At 41.3% G+C, this 19,280-nt stretch overlaps 2 protein-coding genes across 4 annotated transcripts in view; one reads left to right on the top strand and one right to left on the bottom strand.

Moving 5' to 3' along the window:
- LOC147023682 (echinoderm microtubule-associated protein-like 2) overlaps positions 1-3,777 on the bottom strand; it is a 141,517-nt gene extending 137,740 nt beyond the window's left edge. For both annotated transcript variants that reach the window (XM_085889394.1, XM_085889397.1), the window contains exon 1: positions 3,644-3,777. In XM_085889394.1, the coding sequence (XP_085745520.1) occupies positions 3,644-3,676 (33 nt within the window). In that variant the 5' untranslated portion in view covers positions 3,677-3,777. The remainder of the gene's footprint in view (positions 1-3,643) is intronic.
- Positions 3,778-4,034: 257 nt separating this feature from the next.
- The window catches only part of LOC147023681 (uncharacterized), a 155,541-nt gene continuing 140,295 nt past the window's right edge, over positions 4,035-19,280 (top strand). The window contains exons 1-3 of one of the 2 annotated variants that reach the window (XM_085887130.1): positions 4,126-4,167; positions 9,117-9,159; positions 13,690-13,782. In XM_085887130.1, coding sequence (XP_085743256.1) covers positions 13,772-13,782 — 11 coding nt within the window. In that variant the 5' untranslated portion in view covers positions 4,126-4,167; positions 9,117-9,159; positions 13,690-13,771. Of the gene's footprint in view, positions 4,168-9,116; positions 9,160-13,689; positions 13,783-19,280 lie in introns of both variants that reach the window. The other variant, XM_085887129.1, reaches the window with a different exon arrangement.

Below are 19,280 nucleotides of genomic sequence, written 5' to 3'. Positions count from 1 at the left end.
TTTGTAAGGATATATTAAGTTCTGAATTAAAAACAAAGGTTCTGTAATATTAACAGTGAAATAAGGAATTGTGGAAACAAAATAATTGTCAATTTCAACTTATTTTTAGAGAAAATTGTGAGTTATTTGAAAAAACAAAAGTGCAAGGGTGCCAATATTTTTGGCCAGGCTGAAGTGTATATTTTGTATCCCACTGATAGGCCGGATCTGGATCCAGACCTGAACTAAAACCAAATTGGCTTGTTTTCATCACCTAACCAACTCATCCGCCAAGTTTTATCACAATCTGTCCACAATGTTTTGAAATATCATGATATATATATATATATATATATATATATATATATATATATATATATATATATATATATATATATATATATATATATATATATATATATATATATATATATATATATATATATATATATATATAATACCAAGCTTGCACACTAAAAACTCGGCTCACCGTCACACGATCCCTATGAAATTGCTGTGGCACTTAGCGGACATGCCGACAATGTTTGGGAAGTCTTGGCGTTCCATAGTACCACTTGCATTTTGCACAATGCGTATTTTTGTCATTCCCCGTGTACGGTCTGTCGTCTGCTACCAGCTATGTTGTACTGCTATCCCGTGCATGTGCACAGGTATTGCTAGTATATATATATATATAGTTTTTGGTCCAATCTCTCAATGGTGAAGAATCACTTAAAAAAAAAAAATCTCGAATCTGGATCTCGACCTTCACACAAAAAAAAATCTCGTATCTGGATCTCGACTTTCACAAAAAAAAAAAAAAAATCGAATCAATTATTCCTTGTCACACACATGACCCAACCACCAAGTTTTGGCTGAATCCATCCATAACCTTTTGCAACATTGTGTTTTCTCGTTTATCGTCTTATCTCTCAATGGTGAAAATCAAAAAATTACCAGTGTGCATGCAATTGTTCTGAAAGCATGTACGTTCATGTAATCGTTCACATGTGATGAAAACATGCATTGCATGTAATCATTCATTGGTTTCCATTCTAATGAAATCTCTCATCGTCCATGGTTCACCTTTCCCCACAGGTTAGGTTTCCCACAGTCTTCCTCAACCTCATGCAACCTTCTGCACTTTCCTAACATCAAGCTTATCTATGCACCCTACCATTGTGCATTTTTGGGGGAGACCGGGTTTGGGGGGGGGATTTGCATACTTCTAGATCTTTTAGAATTCAGATCCTGTTTCAATAACATTCCTTCCTTCCTTACATACAAGTGCTGCTTCATCAAGATGAAGATTATCGCCCTGTGGTTGAAGTCATGGAAGAATGGAAGTGCCGATATGACTACCCCGGTACACTGCTACTCATTTTGCTGACCTCGGAAAGATGACAGGCTGAGTCAACCCCACCTGGTGTTAATTCAGTGGACATCTGGGTTTGAACTGAGGACCTTAAGATCCCTAACCACTAAGCGAACACCAGGCTGCAAAACTAGAAGGGCACTCGGTAGAGCGCATACCTCTGCCACGTAATACCTGATCCACGTGAACATATCTGGCCCAATACATTTTTGAAATATCATGCTATATCTCGTTTTTGGCCCTATCTATGAAAGGTGAAGAATCACTTGAATCAATTTGTCCTTGCCACACACCCAACCTGTCCAAGTTTCGGCCAAATCCGTCCCCAACTTGAGATATCGTGCGAAAAATCATTATTGGCCCTATCCCTCAATGGTGAAGAACCACATTAAAATTCTCTTAGTCTGATCCGGATCTTCAACAAAATCTAACCAGTTTGCCCTTGTTACACACCCAACCTGTCCACAAAATTTCATCCAGATCCACCCACAACCTACTTCACCTTCGGTGGTGGAGGGAACTAAGACACTCGGTAGAGCGCATACATACCTCCGCCACGTAATACCTGATCCATGAGAACATATCGGGCCCAATACATGTTTGAAATATCATGCTGTATACAGTATTGTATCGTTTTTGGCCCGTCTCTCAATGGTGAAGAATCACTTTAAAAATTCAGATCCAGATCTTCACCAAAATCGAATCAATTCTTCCTTGTCACATACCCAACCAGTCTACCAAGTTTCGTCCGAATCTGTCCACAACTTTTTGAGATATCATGCTATATATCGTTTTTGGCCCGATCTCACAATGGTGAAGAATCACTTTAAAAATTCAGATCCAGATTCCGATCTTCACTAAAATCGAATCAATTCTTTCTTGTCACATACCCAACCAGTCCACCAAGTTTCGTCCAAATCCGTCCACAACTTTTTGAGATATCATGCTATATATCGTTTTTGGCCCGATCTCTCAATGGTGAAGTATCACTTAAAAAATTCTAGGAGTCTGATCCGGATCTGGATCTTCACCAAAATCGAATCAATTCTTCCTTGTCACACACCCAACTAGTCCACCAAGTTTCGCCCGAATCCATCCACAACTTTTTGAGATATCATGCTATATATCGTTTTTGGCCCGAGGTTTCAATGGTCAAGAATCACTTTAAAAATTCTAGGAGTCGGATCTTCACCAAAATCGAATCAATTTTTCCTTGTCACATACCCAACCAGTCCACCAAGTTTCGTCCGAATCCGTCCACAACTTTTTGAGATATCATGCTATATATAGTTTTTGGCCCAATCTCTCAATGGTGAAGAATCACTTAAAAAATTCAGATCCAGATCCGGATCTTCACCAAAATTATGCGTTGCTGTCCTTGGCCAGTCAACTACACATCCAAACAATTTCAGAACGATTACTAGAAAACTTTGGCCAAAAGTAGTTTTACAAAGAGAGAGACAAAACACTACAGATAAAAATACTTGGCGAAAAAAAAAATCAGACAGACAGGGATGTAAACATAACGTCCTTTACCTTTGGTGGTGGAGGTTAAAAAATAAAAATAAAAAATAACTCAAGTAATTCGACTGCGCGCAGTCGATGGGTATGCCTCCGCTCTCCCGCACAAACACTTGAGTATTGACATATTTGACCCTTGACCTTTATACCTGGGCCAAAATCGAATCAGTTAATTACCCTATCTTACCTTACCTTTGTACCAAGTTTGATGAAATTCTGTCCAATATTTGAGTTTGAGCATAAACAGTAAAATTTCAGTTTGACCTTGACCTTTGACACATCTGGCCCAAAATCTAATCACTTTAAATTGCCCTGTCTTACTTTACCTTTTTACCAAGTTTGATGAAATTCTACAATTTGCTTCTGATATAAAAAAAATATATATATATATAATAATTTTTATTATAAAAATAATAAAAATAACCCCCCCTATGGCATTTTGTTAACCAGTCACCTGCAACGCAATTAGACCAATTAAATAAAAATAAATCAGCAAACCTACGTTGCACACACACACACACACACACACACACACACACACACACACACACACACACACACACACACACACACACACACACACACACACACACACACACACACACACACACACACACACACACACACAATTTACTTTTCAGCAACTTAACCAGGATGTTCTTGATATGTTTCGTTGATGATTTATGTCTGTTTAAGAGTTAAAATGCCAACTAAGATATGATTACAACACCACACAAACAAATGTACACAAACGGGACGACAACTTACCTGATACAGAAACCGCCCCGGAGTTGGTTTCATTAATTATTAAACGATCGATAGAAACAAAATGGCGCCCATGATCCAAGTCGTCACGTCGCTATAATAGGGACTGTGTCTGTGTCTGTGTCTGTGTCTGTGTCTGTGTCTGTGTCTGTGTCTGTGTCTGTGTCTGTGTCTGTGTCTGTGGCGGCTCCGGCTGCTCCTCCTCCGGCTGCTCCTCCTCCTCCTCCTCCTCCTCCTCCTCCTCCAACTGCGCCCGCACTGAGACATCAGTGCCCCGCCCTCTTTATTGTTGCCTGTACAGAGGAACGTCACGTGTGACGAAAACGGATAAAGATATATTCGTTTTTATATTTTGCAATAGATGTCGTGACATACGTTTCTTTATCAGAAAAATATTGGTTGTACGATAAATAAAAAAACAAGATTATTCGTGGTGTCAGCTCCTCACATTTGGTGTTCGCCACTGAGGAAAATTAAGATTTTTTGGCGCGCATTTCACTCACGGTTGGCGCTTGAAAGGAGCTGAGGTGATTTTGTGTGGCGCGTCGATGTTCTATTAACGATTCCAAAGTATTAATTTTAATATTTAAATTTTACAACGACGCTTACGGTGTTTATTTTTACATTTTAATTTTAATTCCCAGTTTGCAAGAATTTTGTATCGTCTACATTTTTGAGGGTTTCCTCACAGAGCGCCATTTCGCCGAAGGCCTTTTGCCCCAAGGCCTTCGCGATAATTTATTGTATATATAAAATGTTATATCTATATATATATATATATATATCTATATATATCCATATTTAAACATATATTTGTGGCAATATATATTGTGGCAATCCTGTATTTGAGGTGTGTGAATTATTTTCTTGAGGTAAATCCTCGAAATTAATTGGAGCCGTATTTTATTAAATAAAGCATTTATTCCAATTTAAATTAACGTGCTCATTCGCAAAAACATTATTTTAATGAAATCAAAGCAGGATCTGGTTGAACCCATCGTGTTAGCTTAACGGTTAACGTGGCTGGGCTTAATCCAGAGCGACGTCCCACGATGGGGGATGGGAATAATAAACAGCCAATCACGGACAGCGGACTCTCATCGATGTCGATCACATCTTTGATAGACGTGATCGGTTCAGTAACTCGGAGAGAGTATTGAGGGTATCGGTTTCAGTACAACAAGGAAAGCAGTTCCATCTGATCAGCGGGAAATCCGGGGAAGACTGGCGACTTCCTCTTCAGAAGAACAGCCGATCGAGGGAGTGAAACATGAGTCAAAGCAACCAGAGGTCTGGACAATTTTCGAAACAAACGTCCATTAGGCATTGTGCTGCGGAGTGGGAATGCAGTGAAGAGTGATGAGAACTGTGACACTGAGGGTACGTAATAATTACAGTAAAAGGCATGAGAGGTCAACCTCATGCAGATCAAGGCACTCATTGATGAACCACTGAAAGTTTGACGAAGACCCATTCAGCCATCTCCGAGAAAAAATGGCCACGCACGCACACATTCCCCTCTCTTTTCATATAGACTAGCAGGGGTAAATGGCATTGCTGGGCAACGACGGGTCCCTCCCTCATCCCACCCCTTCCCCTCCCTCCTCCCATTCCTGCACCTGCTTCCTCCCAACTCCCCCTCCTCCCTCTTGAGTCCCACTCCTTCCCCTCCGTCCTTCCACCTTCTCCCATCACACCCTCCCTTCTCTCTGGACTCTCATCTCACCCCAACTCCTGCCTCCTCCCACCCCAGTCCATCCGGACTCCCACCCCCTCTGTCCTCCACGCGAGCCTCCCCCACAAATATATTTTCACTTGGTTTTTAACCACGTTTGGGAAAAAAAATTAATAATTAAAATAAAACCTACTTTCAATTCCTCCCAACCTCTAACTTTCCACGTGTCATGTTCAAATCTGCCCCTGAGGGACAAATTCATCGATATGGCTGAAATAAATAATGGTATAGAATAGATGTTTATGCTCATCATCATGTTTTGAATCTGGGATGTGTTCAGGTACCACGTTTCTTGCAGAGCACTCGCCAAGTGGCTAAAGCACTCAAGCAAGCACTCTATTCAAAACGGTTCATAAGGAACGGCTGGCTTGGCAAACGCAAGCTGGCTGCTTGGTAACTGAACACACCCCATGGACATCTCGACAGCACACAGTACATACAAAATGCGGACAAAAGGACAGTTTTTTTATTCAATTAAAGAAAAAAGGACAGTGAGTGAATAAAGTTTTTTATTTAAAGTTTTTTATTTAAAGTTTTTTATCCACTCAAATATTAATCACTAACAAATACCACCTGACGCTTCGCTGACGGGAATACTGCAGGGGGTGGGAGAAAAAGGGGTGTGAGAGAAAGAGGGGAGAGAGAAAAAGAGGGGGGAGAGAAAGAGAGGGGTCTGGGGGGGGAGAGGGAGAGAGAGACAGGAGGTGGGAGAGTGGGGAGGTGGAGGGGGAAAGAGGGAGGAGGTGCATGGAGGGAGCGAGAGTGAGGAGAGTGGGGGAGCAAGCAGGGAGGGAAAGTGAGGAAGGGTTGGGGAAGGGAAGGTAGATGTGCGGTGGAGTGTTCATTACGATTCATACCTCATTTGATTGAGGTGTGAATTAATGGTGTCAATGGGGAATTAATTCTTCGAGGTCCGATTTCCTGTGTTGTGTTGTTCAAAAAAGCCGTGTTCATATGAATGGATCTAAATTTGTCAGACTCTCATATTTATGGGGGATACATTCCTGAAAAATCCATAAATGTCGAATCCGCGAATGTCGGGGCATTGTTTCAATGGGAAAAAGGAGGATATGTTCCCAGCAATTCGTGATCCATAAGGGAAAATCAAATACGCCTGCGAAACACTGAATATACACCCACAAAAAAAACTGCAAACGTGAAAAAAAACCTACGAATACGTAAAGCACGGGGTCGCAAATGTAGAAGCAGGTCACATTTTATGAACTGCAAATGCACAGGGTCCACGAATAGTGGAACCGTGAATATCGGATTCGACAGAATAACGTTTGTATGAACAGATGTTCAGAAGCCAGGGACTACCTGTAGAGGGTAGAGGGTACCAACAATTCACATGCAAAAAATACTCGGAGCTAATTTGATTCATATGACACGACACTGCTTTCTTGTTGGTTAACAAAAAAATATTTTCACAAAAAAATAAGTGACCACTATATTTGTTATTGTTGTCTGTCTGTCTGTCTGTCTGTCTGTCTGTTGGGTAGTCGATCTAGTAGAAAAAAAAATCTCAAAAAATAATTTTTAGAGATTTTTTTTCTACCCTTATTATCAGTATTTAAAATGGTGATTTCAGTTAATACAATGGCGATTTCGATGAAACTTGGTTGGTAGGTTCATACCATGACCTAGTTGTGTGCAAATGAGAACCGTTGCTATGGACACCACTGTTGCCTAGCAACGGGACTTTCAAATTTTTAAAAATTCATAAAAAAATTATTTTTTCTAAAATCAAAAATTGGGTCACGAGCGACTGTGGGCAGTACATTCAGCCATATTGTCAAAAAATTCCAGCCGGATCCTATGAAAACTGTCGGAGAAGATATACTTTGAATGAACCCTGGTCGAAAACAATAAAAAAACGAAGTTCGTTATATCTCAGAGACTATGAGTCAGATATACATGAAACTGGTATGATAGGTTCATGGTATGTCCTAGTTATGTGTGAGAAAGAACCGTTGCTATGGACCCCTCCATTGCCTGGCAACGGCCGACTACCCATGTCCGCCTACCGGCTTGTCTGTCTGTCTGTCCCGAGCATAGCTCTGTGGGTTTTGATCCGATCCTGATAAAGTTTTGGTGGGAGGTTTATATCATGATCTAGTTGTGTTTTCCTGAGAATGGGCGTGGAGCATCCATTATGGGCGGAGCTACGCCCAAAAAACGCGTTTTTACGGGGTAGCCATTTTAAATTTGCATCTTCTCCGAGGGGTTTTGTCGAATGTGACAGGGGTTTCGGTATTTGGTTAGCCCAATGGCACCTGCATAGCCCCAGGGAGCTTGATTTTTCATTTTCGTCCGAAGGTCAAGGTCACAAACTTAGAAAATTGCGAATTTTGACATAAAAATTTATCTTCTCCAAGGGGTTTGTCGAATCTAGCAGGGGTTTCGGTATTTGATTAGCCCAATGGCACCTGCATAGCCCCACGGAGCTCGATTTTTCATTTTCGTCCCAAGGTCAAGGTCACAAGGTCACGAACTTAGAAAATTGCGAATTGTGTTTTTAGGGGGTAGCCTATTTCAATTTGCATCTTCTCCTAGGGGGTTTGTCAAATCTGGCAGAGGTTTCGGTGTTTGGTTAGCCCAATGGCACCTGCATAACCCCACGGAGCTCGATTTTTCATTTTCGTCCCAAGGTCAAGGTCACAAGGTCACGAACTTAGAAAATTGCGAATTTTGACATAAAAATCCATCTTCTCCGAGGGGTTTGTTGAATCTGGCAGGGTTTCGGTATTTGGTTAGCCCAATGGCACCTGCATAGCCCCACGGAGCTCGATTTTTCATTTTCGTCCCAAGGTCAAGGTCACAAGGTCACGAACTTAGAAAATTGCAAATTTTGACGTAAAAATCATGCGACCGCCCAAACTTTGAGAGCTTGGATGACAATTTTTTTTATGCATAATCTTGAGGTCATTCCCCACCTAAAGTCTCGAAACCATTTTGCTCTATCTCGAACACCTTTCCCGTGGCGCCCCCTTCAAGTTTGTTTTTACGCTGATTTCATCAAAGTATGGATGATCCGAGGAGTGCGAAATGCCATATAGCCTATATGACGTTATATTGTTCCTAGAATGTTCCAGAGGAAGTTTTGCACCAAAGGTCATAATCCTTGACCTTTGACCTTTAAAGTTCACAAAGGTCAAATTTTCAAAGTTGTGGGAATCGAACCGGGTTTTCGACCTTCTTCGACGAACTAACTCCAATAAGCTATAGCACGTATCCTGTTTCTTTCTTTTAATGTCCGCAACATTGTTTTGTGACCTTTAAAGGTTATGTAAAGGTCAAATTTTGAAAGTTGTTGAACGAAACCGGGTTTTCGACATTTTGCAGCTAATAACCTGTCACTCGTACCACATCATGTTGATAATTTTTATAACTTGGTCAAACATTATCACATTGTCTCATCATTGACTTCTGAAACAATCTACATCGTCAAATACCGCTCGTGAACCATCGTCGTCTTCAGACTTGCTTGTTTCACAATTGGGGTTTTTATTTTTAAAAATTTATTATGAATATTTTTGGTGCAAAGGTAAATAGTTCTAATTTGTCAATTGGCAGGAAATTTGTCCATACTAAGAACGCATCTTATCAAAATTCAGACACTAACTCTTAAAACTATTCGATCATTTTTGTTCTTCAGGAAATATCTGCTATATGCCTTATATGGAAATATATGGATATGGTTGATATGTCTAAGATATGGTCAATGAATGTGTACTTCAGAATCAGTCCACCGCGAAAGTTGTCAAGCACAAGGCTTTACACTGTGAGTAAATTCCCTTCCAATTTCAAAACGGATATTCCTACTGAATAAGGAGAATGGACTTGTTAGCAAAAGCATATTCATCCATGTAAAATTAAGGAAGGCAAGTCACGGCTTTCCATGAATGGTGCTTCTGGCACCATTTTTGGGTTGTTTGAATATACAAGGAATTTGGATGTAGGACGAGGCCATTCGGCCAATCATCAAGCCTGCATTACATCTATACCACATCACCAGTGGGAGCACCTTGGCTGTCGGGTGAGGAATGAACAAACATAAACAGCACTGTTTGATGAGACCTCAAAGACCTCACAATCATGACACAGGAATAGTCACCGATCCTTACCTAAGTTTCCGACCATTCCTGCCAATATCCATGAACCCCTTTATTCCCTATGCTTCTAGCTATCTACCTAATTCCATTTTGAATCAATGTACAGTTTCTACTGCCACTACCTTTCCAAAGAGACCATTCCATTCATTAGCTACTCTCTTAGTGAAAAAACCCCTACTTCACGACCATCATAATTCGCTTCTTCATTCATGCTGTTGACCCTGGTCTTATCAGTGTCCATTCTGCTGAAAAAAAATCTTCTACATTAATTCTGTCTTTACTCTTCATTGTCTTCAACATCTCTATCAGATCTGCTCATAATCCTTCCCTGTCTCTTTCAGCCTCTCCTCATAGCTTAGTCTGTGGAGAGCTTGGGTGTGTGACAAGGACGAAATGATTAGATTTTGGTGAAGATCCAGATCTGGATCTGAGAATGTCCTGTGTTTTTTCATCATTGAAAGATAGGGCCAAAAACGACATATAGAAGGTTATCTCAAAAAGTTGTGGACTGATTCAGACAAAACTTGGTGGGCAGGTTGAGTATGTAACAAGGAAGAATTTATTCAATTTTGGTGAAGATCTGGATCTGAGAAGTTTTTTTTTCGTGATTCTTCACCATTGAGTGATGTGGCGAAAACGATATATAGTAAGGTATCTAAAAAAGTTAGGGATGGATTCAGACGAGATTTGGTGGATGAGTTGGTAAGGTGACAAAAACAAGCTGATTAAATTTTAGTTCAGGTCTAAATCCAGATGCAGCCTATCAGTGGGATACAAAACATGAACTATTCAGCTTGGTGGAGGTACGCGCCCTACCGAGTGCCCTTCTAGTACTGACTGAATATGTGCTAGTTGTAAGTCATTTCTGCAAAAAAATTAGTTATCCTGTACTTTGACTAAAAAAAAGATCATGTCACATTGAAAAATAAAGAATTGCAGATGTAGCAGGAAGAAGAAAAGAAAATAAACGAGGAGGGCATTTAGTCGAGCACATACCTCCGCCATGTAATGCCTGATCCATGAGAACATATCGGGCCCAATACATTTTTGAACTATCATGCTATACCAGTCCAATATCGTTCTTGGCACCTCACTCAATGGTGAAGAATCACTTCAAAAGGTAAATAATTCTCGTATCCAGATCTGGATTCGGATCGTCACCAAAATTGAATCAATTCATCCTTGCCACACACCCAACCTGTCCACCAAGTTTCATCCGAATCCGTCCACAACTTTTTGAGATATCGTGCTTAATATCATTTTTGGCACTATCTCTCAATGGTGAAAAATCACTTAAAAATTATAGTAGTCGGATCCGGATCTTCACCAAAATCGAATCAGTTTGTCCTTGTTACGCACCCAACCTACCCACCAAATTTCACCCGAATCTGTCAACAACTTTTAGAGATATCCTGCACACAAAGAGACAGACAGACAAATAAACATACAGAGAGGGGTGAAAACATAACGTCTTTCACATTCAGTGGTGGAGGTAATTATGCCGATTTAATGGCTGGAGAGAGAGTGAGAGATATCTGTACTCCTTATAAAGAGGGTTTGTCTGTTTCTGTGTGAAAAGTAAACTCCAAACCAGTGTGTGGCTTGACAGTGGTGACCAATGAAGGATTGTTTCAAAGTCCCCAGGAAGAGCAGTATGAAATCTAATTAAGTTGGTTGTTCCAGAAGCTTCTGATGGTTTCCAGGCCAAACTTCCAAAAAATAATTGCGAAAAGGAATCAATACTGGAAAAGAGCTTCAGCAACAGTTTTTCAATTATTAACCTCCGCCATCTTCAAAGATGGATGGAGGTTACTGTTTTCACCCCTTTCTGTTTGTTTGTTTGTTTGTTTGTTTGTGAACAGTATTACGGAAAAACTCCTCGACGGATTTCGACGAAAGTTGGTGGGGGGGGGGTTAGGGATGGTCCAAGGATCATGCAATTAAATTTTGGACTTGGTCGTCCCCCCAAAAAAAACAATTGTTAGAGAAAACTTTTTTTTTTGCATTTCTACATGTTTTAAGTGATTTCCAATACCCCCCCAAATTTTTTTTTACCCCCCCCCAAAAAAATAGAGAATTTTTTTTTTGCATTTCTACATGTTTTAAGTGATTTCCACCCCCCCCCAAAAAAAATGTACCCCCCCCAAAAAAAATTGTTAGAGAAAAATTTATTTTTTTTGCATTTCTACATATTTTAAGTGATTCCCCCCCCCCCAAAAAAAATTGTTTGAGAAAAATTTTTTTTTTTTGCATTTTTACATGTTTTAAGTTATTTCCAACACCCCCCCCCAAAAAAAAAAAGGGGAAATTTTTTTGAATTAACATGTTTTAAGTGATTTCCAACCCCCCCCAAAAAAAAATTGTTGGAGAAAAAAAAATTTTTGCAACTTTTTTTTCAACAAAATTTCGATTTTTTATTTTTGCATTTTTACATGTTTTAAGTGATTTCCATCCCCCCCTCCCCTCCCCCCCCAAAAAAAAATGTTGGAGAAAAGAACTATAACTCTCAGCACTGTTGACATATTTAATGAATAAGATATAAGGTTCACTTGAGTGACCTAGCAGTATTGGCGGCGGAGGTTTTGCACTCTCCCGTGGAGTGCTCCCCCTCTAGTTTTTCCTCTGTCGACGAAGTCGCCGGAGGCATTATGTTTTTGGTTGTGTATCCGGCTGTCCGTGCTTCCGTCTGTCTGTGATAGTTTTCGTTACCGCGGCTTAAGAACGGCTGAAGGGATCTCTGTCAAACTTGGTGGATGTATTATAATGATGTAATGATGTGGGTGGAGGCATATCGGTGGATGTCGTGACGTCGAAGAGTGCCGTTCTAGTTTGTTTTATTAGGTCCCCTCGCTGACGTAATATAACCGTTTTATGTCCTCAGGTCTGTCTGTCTGTCTGTCAACAATTTATATTTTTCTATCTCCTAGACGTCTCGGCCGATTGAGTTCTAACTTGACACGATGATAATACTAGTTGCTCTCAAGAGATCGTCTGAGCCCTTTTTCACATTTTCGCCTCGGGGTCAAGGTTACAGGGTCATCAAGTGCAAAATGACCGATTAGTCGAATGACCTATAAGGAAGCACCGCACGGCTATAATACACAATGGGATTCATAGGGATTATTAAGAAGATTTAATTCGTCCAACTAGTTTCTCGTTACCTCTGTCGTCTGGCCCTGTTTATTTGGCAACACAAGGTCCGCTGACTTCAACATGGCTTCACACGGTTATTTTAAGTTCAATTTAAATTCTTTTTTCATTTTTCATAGTTGCTAAGGTTGATTAACACTCGGTTGCATCAAGTTTTGTATCCGAGCTGACCGTCAAACCCGCTCGGGTATATTTTATTGATATATATATATATATATATATATATATATATATATATATATATATATATATATATATATATATATGTTTTGTGGAAGAGCTTATGTACGTATCGCATGAAAGAACAAGCCCTGATAAGACAACACGACTGTTACATGAATTGCGAGGATGTAATTAGAAATCCTTTACTGTTTGAAAACAGTTCCAAACCATGATTGATCTGCTATTGTGCTTCCCTGGTGGCATTCCATGTGAAATAATCCAGTGATGCTCCTGAACTTCGATTTTCCTGGGTTTCACTCATTGGTCTTGTTGAGAGACTTGGTGCAAAATTTGAGACCTGTTGATAAAATAGGTTCTGGGATCTCTCTCCTCCTTCTCTTCCCTTTACAAGGGCTAAGGTCCTACAGCACCAAGCTTCTGCCCTACCATGACCACAATAGTCCTCCACTTCCCACTGTCATCAGTTAACTCTCTCCACTCTCCAACCACCCCCACCTTAGTAATATCCCACCTCACACAATCTTCCCATCTCAACCATGGTCTCCCTCTTTTTTGTTGTTGCAAATTATCTGAGTCGGCCTACTTGAAGACTTTCTGCATTGAAGCTGTGTGGTTGTAACGTTAGCAATATTCAGATTGCAGTGATTGAAACTCTGATGAATTTCGAGTTTTATGACAAAGGCCACCACCAGGCATTATAATACATTATAAGTAGTTTCTCAGGCAGCATGATTTGAACCACTTTCATAATAGTTGTTGCTTGAAGCCTTACTTGACATTGCAGGAAAATATATTTTCTGCAGTATGGTGCAAAGTAACGTTCAATGAACAGTAACATTGGGTGGCATTGGCTGTTTTCACAACAGGGAAACTCAAACGAACGGTTTACTTCCACTGTACAAGTGGTGTGTCATCTGCTGCTTGCTTCTGTGCATTGAGACTGTAGACATGGAAGAACTGTAAGTTTCCTGCTTTTACATACATAAAAACATACAGTCACAATGTCCTGTTGAGATGTTATGCCATTTCAGGAGTGCAAGTGCAAAGCTTGACTGAAGGAGAGGCAGGAAAAAAAAACAAAAAAAAAAACGTGCCGCCCTCTTTTGTTTATTTAATTTTTATTTTCTTTACCGGGGCAAGGCTCATGGAAGAGCAAGGTGTAACTGTCAATGGAACAAATATCCAGGTATTGAATGTAAGAAAAAGTGGAGAGGGAGGAGGGAATGAAACACTTCAACTAATAGCAAGGAAGATGGTATGGTTCAGAAAGGATAATGGGGTTAATAAAGGTCAAGGGTCAGAATTTGAGACGACAAGAGTTGGCGTTGTACTGCTTGTTTAAAACCCTGGAGAGAAGAGTGAGACAGAACAACATCTGGAAGGTGGTTCCATAGATGGGAGAACATGTGCATCCATGCAAAGATAGGGAGCGTCGGAGGACAGAGAGCAGCAGAAGGAATATCGGAGAATAGACAATAGAAAACAGAGAGACCAATGATCTGCCTGCGATGTGAGAGCAACAGACTCCATGCTTTGATCTCATTGTCGGATATTCTTATAATTATGAGAGTTTTACATTCCACATGATCCAAGGGAGACGTGATGATTTTGCACCAGTGGAGAGCAGTCCTCTATTGAGCGATGAACAAAGGCCCTGGAGACTGAGTAGCTCTGATTTTCCAAGGAAAGACTTGGATTGACGAATGATGCTCAGTCTGTGGCTGGTTTTGGAGGCCAGCTTTGCTACGTAGTTGGTTAAGGAATGATAGCTGATGGTGAGGCCTAGAAGCTCAAAAGACTGAATCTCTTCTAATGTATGACCAAGGAAGTGGGTGGGTTTCTTTCACAATCCATTCGGAGTGATAGGGTGAGACTGTGAGATTATTCAAAATTGAACGACCTGGTTCATTTATCAGACGAGTCTTATTATTACCAGATCAGAGAGAGATGCAGTTGCTGTCTCCCAAGCAGAGGGATGGCGGTACTGTACAACACAATGTGGAGTCTTCTGCAAAAAGGAAGAGGTTTCCAGAACATCGGATAAGTCATTTATAGTGATAAGGAACAACACCGGGCCCAAACACTGCCTTGGGGAACCTCAGCCTCCACTGGGAGATGGCGGGAGAGGGTTCTGTTGATGGCTGCATGTTTACTGAGTTCATGGAGGAAGCCAGAAACCCAGGATTGAAGGCAGAGTTCTATGCCACAGGCAGATCACTTCACAAGCAAAGCAAGATGCTAGACTTTGTTGAATGCTTGAGATATGTCCAGGGAGACTGTTCTAACCTCTTCTTTCTTTTTTAGATTGAGTGTTAGTTTGACAATTTTGTTTGACAATCCTTCTGGAGTGACAGTGAGATTGCCAGATTGGCTAGGATTGAAATTTAAGTTCCATTTATCAAACCAGCTGAGTCATTCCACCTCATATCACTGGAGGCCTCCCAGTTGACCCCCTCAGATTTACTTTAAACTTTCATAAAATAGTTCCCAGGTATCAAAATGAAGCTGCGTAAAATTTTAGATCCATAGATGCGGTCAACTCTGAGATATTGAGGGTTGAAAATGTGGTTGTGGCCATATTTTTATGGGCGTTGCGAGCATCACAAAATGAACGGCTACTTTTAAACTCCCACAACTTTTTAAATATTAATGCTAGAGCCTTGAATTTTTCAGAGATTATTCTTCTATAACTGCTCTGTAAGCAACAAACATAAAACAGAGTATACCTCTATTAATTTTTATGACCTGATCAGTTGAAATCCAGAAAAAAATGTTGGTTTTGTATGAAGAGCCAAATTTGAGACCCCATATATTTTTTATTGACCCATCCAAGAAGCTTGAAATTTTTTCAGGTAATAACTGTATGGTAGTAGTATTCAAATACATGTTTACTTTTCTTAATCAGTCATATATAATACAGTCATGATCCCTCAAAAATTGAAAATTTTCATTTTTCCCCAAAATTCAGGTGAGGATTGCAAATATATGACAAGGTATACCACTTCAAATTGTTCACTATTGGAAAGAGCATATTCAAGTTTACAAAAGTTTCAAATAGCAAAGTGGTATATTTTTTAATATATATTTTCTATTTTTTTTTAAAAACTGTTGTTAACACAGTCGTGAATACATGAAGTGTGTGCATGGTGTGGGCACCATGGTAATCATGAATGATTAGTTCTATGATTCAAATTAATAACACAAACATATATCACATACTGCAATAACAATGTAATAAAACATTTCACGTAAATGATTTGAATAGGTCCTTGATCTGCTTTTCCAAGTCAGGTGCGAGCTTGTACTGCCTCCCAGTTGACGTTAGGGGAGCATCAATAACTTTCATCACATGGACCAAAGGAACCCAACAAATGTCCTCCCTTGAATATAACTATATACACTGCTGACATCAGTCATCCTTCCGAGGTCGGCGAAATGAGTACCAGAGTACTGGGCCGGTGTATACCCCGGTTAAAATAGGTGTACCATATCCCTGTGTTGTAAGAGGCGACCAGGGTTGCGTCAGGAAGGGCATCCGGCGTAAAACATATGCCAAATCACTATGCGGATCATACGGATGATCCGCTGTGGCGACCCCGAACGGGAGCAGCCGAAAGAAGAAGAAGAAGAAGTCACTGCTGACATCAGCAGATCAGCCACTATTCCTGAGTTCTATTTTTAGACCCAGCCAGATGAGTTAAGCTCTTGCTATTAACAAATGAGAAACAAAGAATTGCAAATTCAAATTTCAAAGTATTGTGTTCATGGTATCCTAATAGCAGATGATATGTATTGTTGTGGATTCTCGCCACTCCGGCGTGCGGGCGACCGCTTTTAGCTAATGGCGGCCGGGCGCCCAACGACCGTGGCAATCCAGTCGTAGCTTTCCGGATCAAGGCCGAAATCCAGCTATGGGTGTGTTTTTGAGCACACCACATCCTTGTCAATGCTCTGCCCGCGCTACAGGGTTGATCGCCGAATTGTCGATTTACCTAATTATTCGCGTGGGCAGACTACCGAGAGGTTGTACCTCAACGGGACCTGCTCGGAAACTAGCCGCTTAAGCAGCTCGCTCCATTTGCGATTGCCGATCGGTGTATTATTGCCAAGCCCCGTTGGACACGATTAGCTTATCGGTGTTAAAAACCAGCTATTTATACCGAACGCAACCACAGCAGCTCAATGGAGGAAGGGACGCAACGAGCAGGTGAATATTCAAACAATGGAGGTATTTATTTTACATGTATGCAGTCAATGAAGCAATGGCAGGGGTAAGGGACAGGACACGAGCAAAAAGCCGACAGCCGTTGTCGATTTATTATGTACATGCACTTAACAATTCTACTTATTGGACAAGGCGCCACAGACTTCCATGCAAAACCCCAGGAAAGAAAAGAGAACAGGGCCCGTAGGCCTTTAATGTTCCACGGAGCCGTGAAGACCGCAGGAGCTCCGCGAGACCGTGCAGGTTACCTGCCACCCTCGTGGTGACTCGCTGGGGCGACCCTTGATGTCTCGTCGTCAACACGGCAGCTGGTGTAACGGCGGCCCGGTCGGTTCAGGCCTTGCCGTGCGGTCTAGTCAATCGGACCTGGCCGACGACGCCTCAGAGGAGCGAAAGGGCCTCGCTCTTTTAGAGTTGATGCTCTCTTAAGAGCCCGCTCACTCCTCCGCATCGCTCGGACCGTCCTGGGGCCCAATCACCTCGGACCGTTATGTCCCTGGCTGGCGACCTCTCTCCGGCTGCCTCCACCGACCCACAACCCCGCACGGCACCGCAGGCACGGCTGGACCCCAGGCTCCAAACTCCACTCAACTCCGTCCTCAACTCCAGAGCTCCATCCTCAACTAGCTCCCAACTCAACTGCACTGCTCGGCGTCTCGGTTCACCCTTTTATCAGGTTGGGGGGGGTGGTGGTGTTTGGTCTTTCACCTCCGACCTTTCACCCCCCCCCCCCTCGGGCTCTGTCCCCTTTGCCATTTTTATCCGATTCTGCCGTGGAACGCGGACATGGTAGAAATCACTGGCTTTTGACTTCGCACGTGGATGCCATTGCCGGTGACCAAATGGCGGCGCCGTGGAGATGAAGGTGAGGATATGTTTGTTTTGAAATAACGATAGCAAAAGAATAACGCTAACTCAAAGATGCACAGCCTGGCACATGAATAAATCGCTTTAGACATCGGTGGGGAAATCTAACCGAGAACACGCACTTACCGACATAACTGACCTCTGGGGAACCTGTATGGTGTTCTCTGAATTTCCACAACCGTAACAGTATGTACATTGTATATACATATACTACACATATGTACTTCATGTAAAAAGGACTGTTCATTAAATAGCACACACAACGCGCACAGCACTGGCAGAACATCATTTATTCAAATATTTTTAAAATATTGATAGAAACATTATACCACATTGAAATGTTAGACTTAAGTTAACTTGAATATGCTCTTTCCAATGGTGAACAATTTGAAGTGGTTTACCTTGTTGGTTCACGAAAAAATATTTTCACGAAAAAAATAAGTGACCACTATAATCGTTATTGTTGTGTCTGTCTGTCTGTATGTATGTCTGTCTGTCTCGTTCATAGCTCCGTGGGTTTTGATCCGATCCTGATAAAATTTTGGTTGGAGGTTTATATCATGATCTAGTTGTGTTTTCCTGAGAATGGGCGTGGTGCGCCCATTATGGGCGGAGCCATGCCCAAAAAACGTGTTTTTAGGGGGTAACCGATTTCATTTTGCATCTTTTCCTCAGGGGTTTGTCGAATCTGACAGGGGTTTCGGTATTTGGTAAGCCCAATGGCACCTGCATAGCCCCACGGAGCTCGATTTTTCATTTTCGTCCCAAGGTCAAGGTCACAAGGTCACGAACTTAGAAAATTGCGAATTTTGACATAAAAATCATCTTCTCCGAGGGGTTTGTCGAATCCAGCCGGGGTTTCGGTATTTGGTTAGCTCAATGGCACCTGCATAGCCCCACGGAGCTCGATTTTTCATTTTCGTCCCAAGGTCAAGGTCACAAGGTCACGAACTTAGAAAATTGCTAATTTTGACGTAAAAATCATTCGACAGTCCAAACTTTGAGAGCTAGGATGACAATATTTTTTATGCATAATGTTGAGGTCATTCCCCACCTAAAGTCTTCAAACCATTTTGCTCTATCTCCAACACCTTGTCCGTGGCGCCCCCTTCAAGTTTGTTTTTACACTGATTTCATCAAAGTATGGATAATAATTAATCCGAGGAGTGAGAAATGCCATATAGCCTCTATGACGTTATATTGTTCCTGGAATGTTCCAGAGGAAGTTTTGCACCAAAGGTCCTAATCCTTGACCTTTGACCTTTAAAGTTCACAACGGTCAAATTTTCAAAGTTGTGGGAATCCAACTGGGTTTTCCACCTTCTTCGACTAACTCCAATAAGCTATAGCACGTATCCTGTTGCT

The sequence above is a fragment of the Eptatretus burgeri genome, chromosome 7 (assembly GCF_056783735.1).
Source record: "Eptatretus burgeri isolate ZD-2024b chromosome 7, Ebu_testis_v1, whole genome shotgun sequence".
In the NCBI taxonomy this organism is placed as follows: Eukaryota; Metazoa; Chordata; class Myxini; order Myxiniformes; family Myxinidae; genus Eptatretus; species Eptatretus burgeri.
This window is presented reverse-complemented; position numbering and strand designations above follow the sequence as displayed.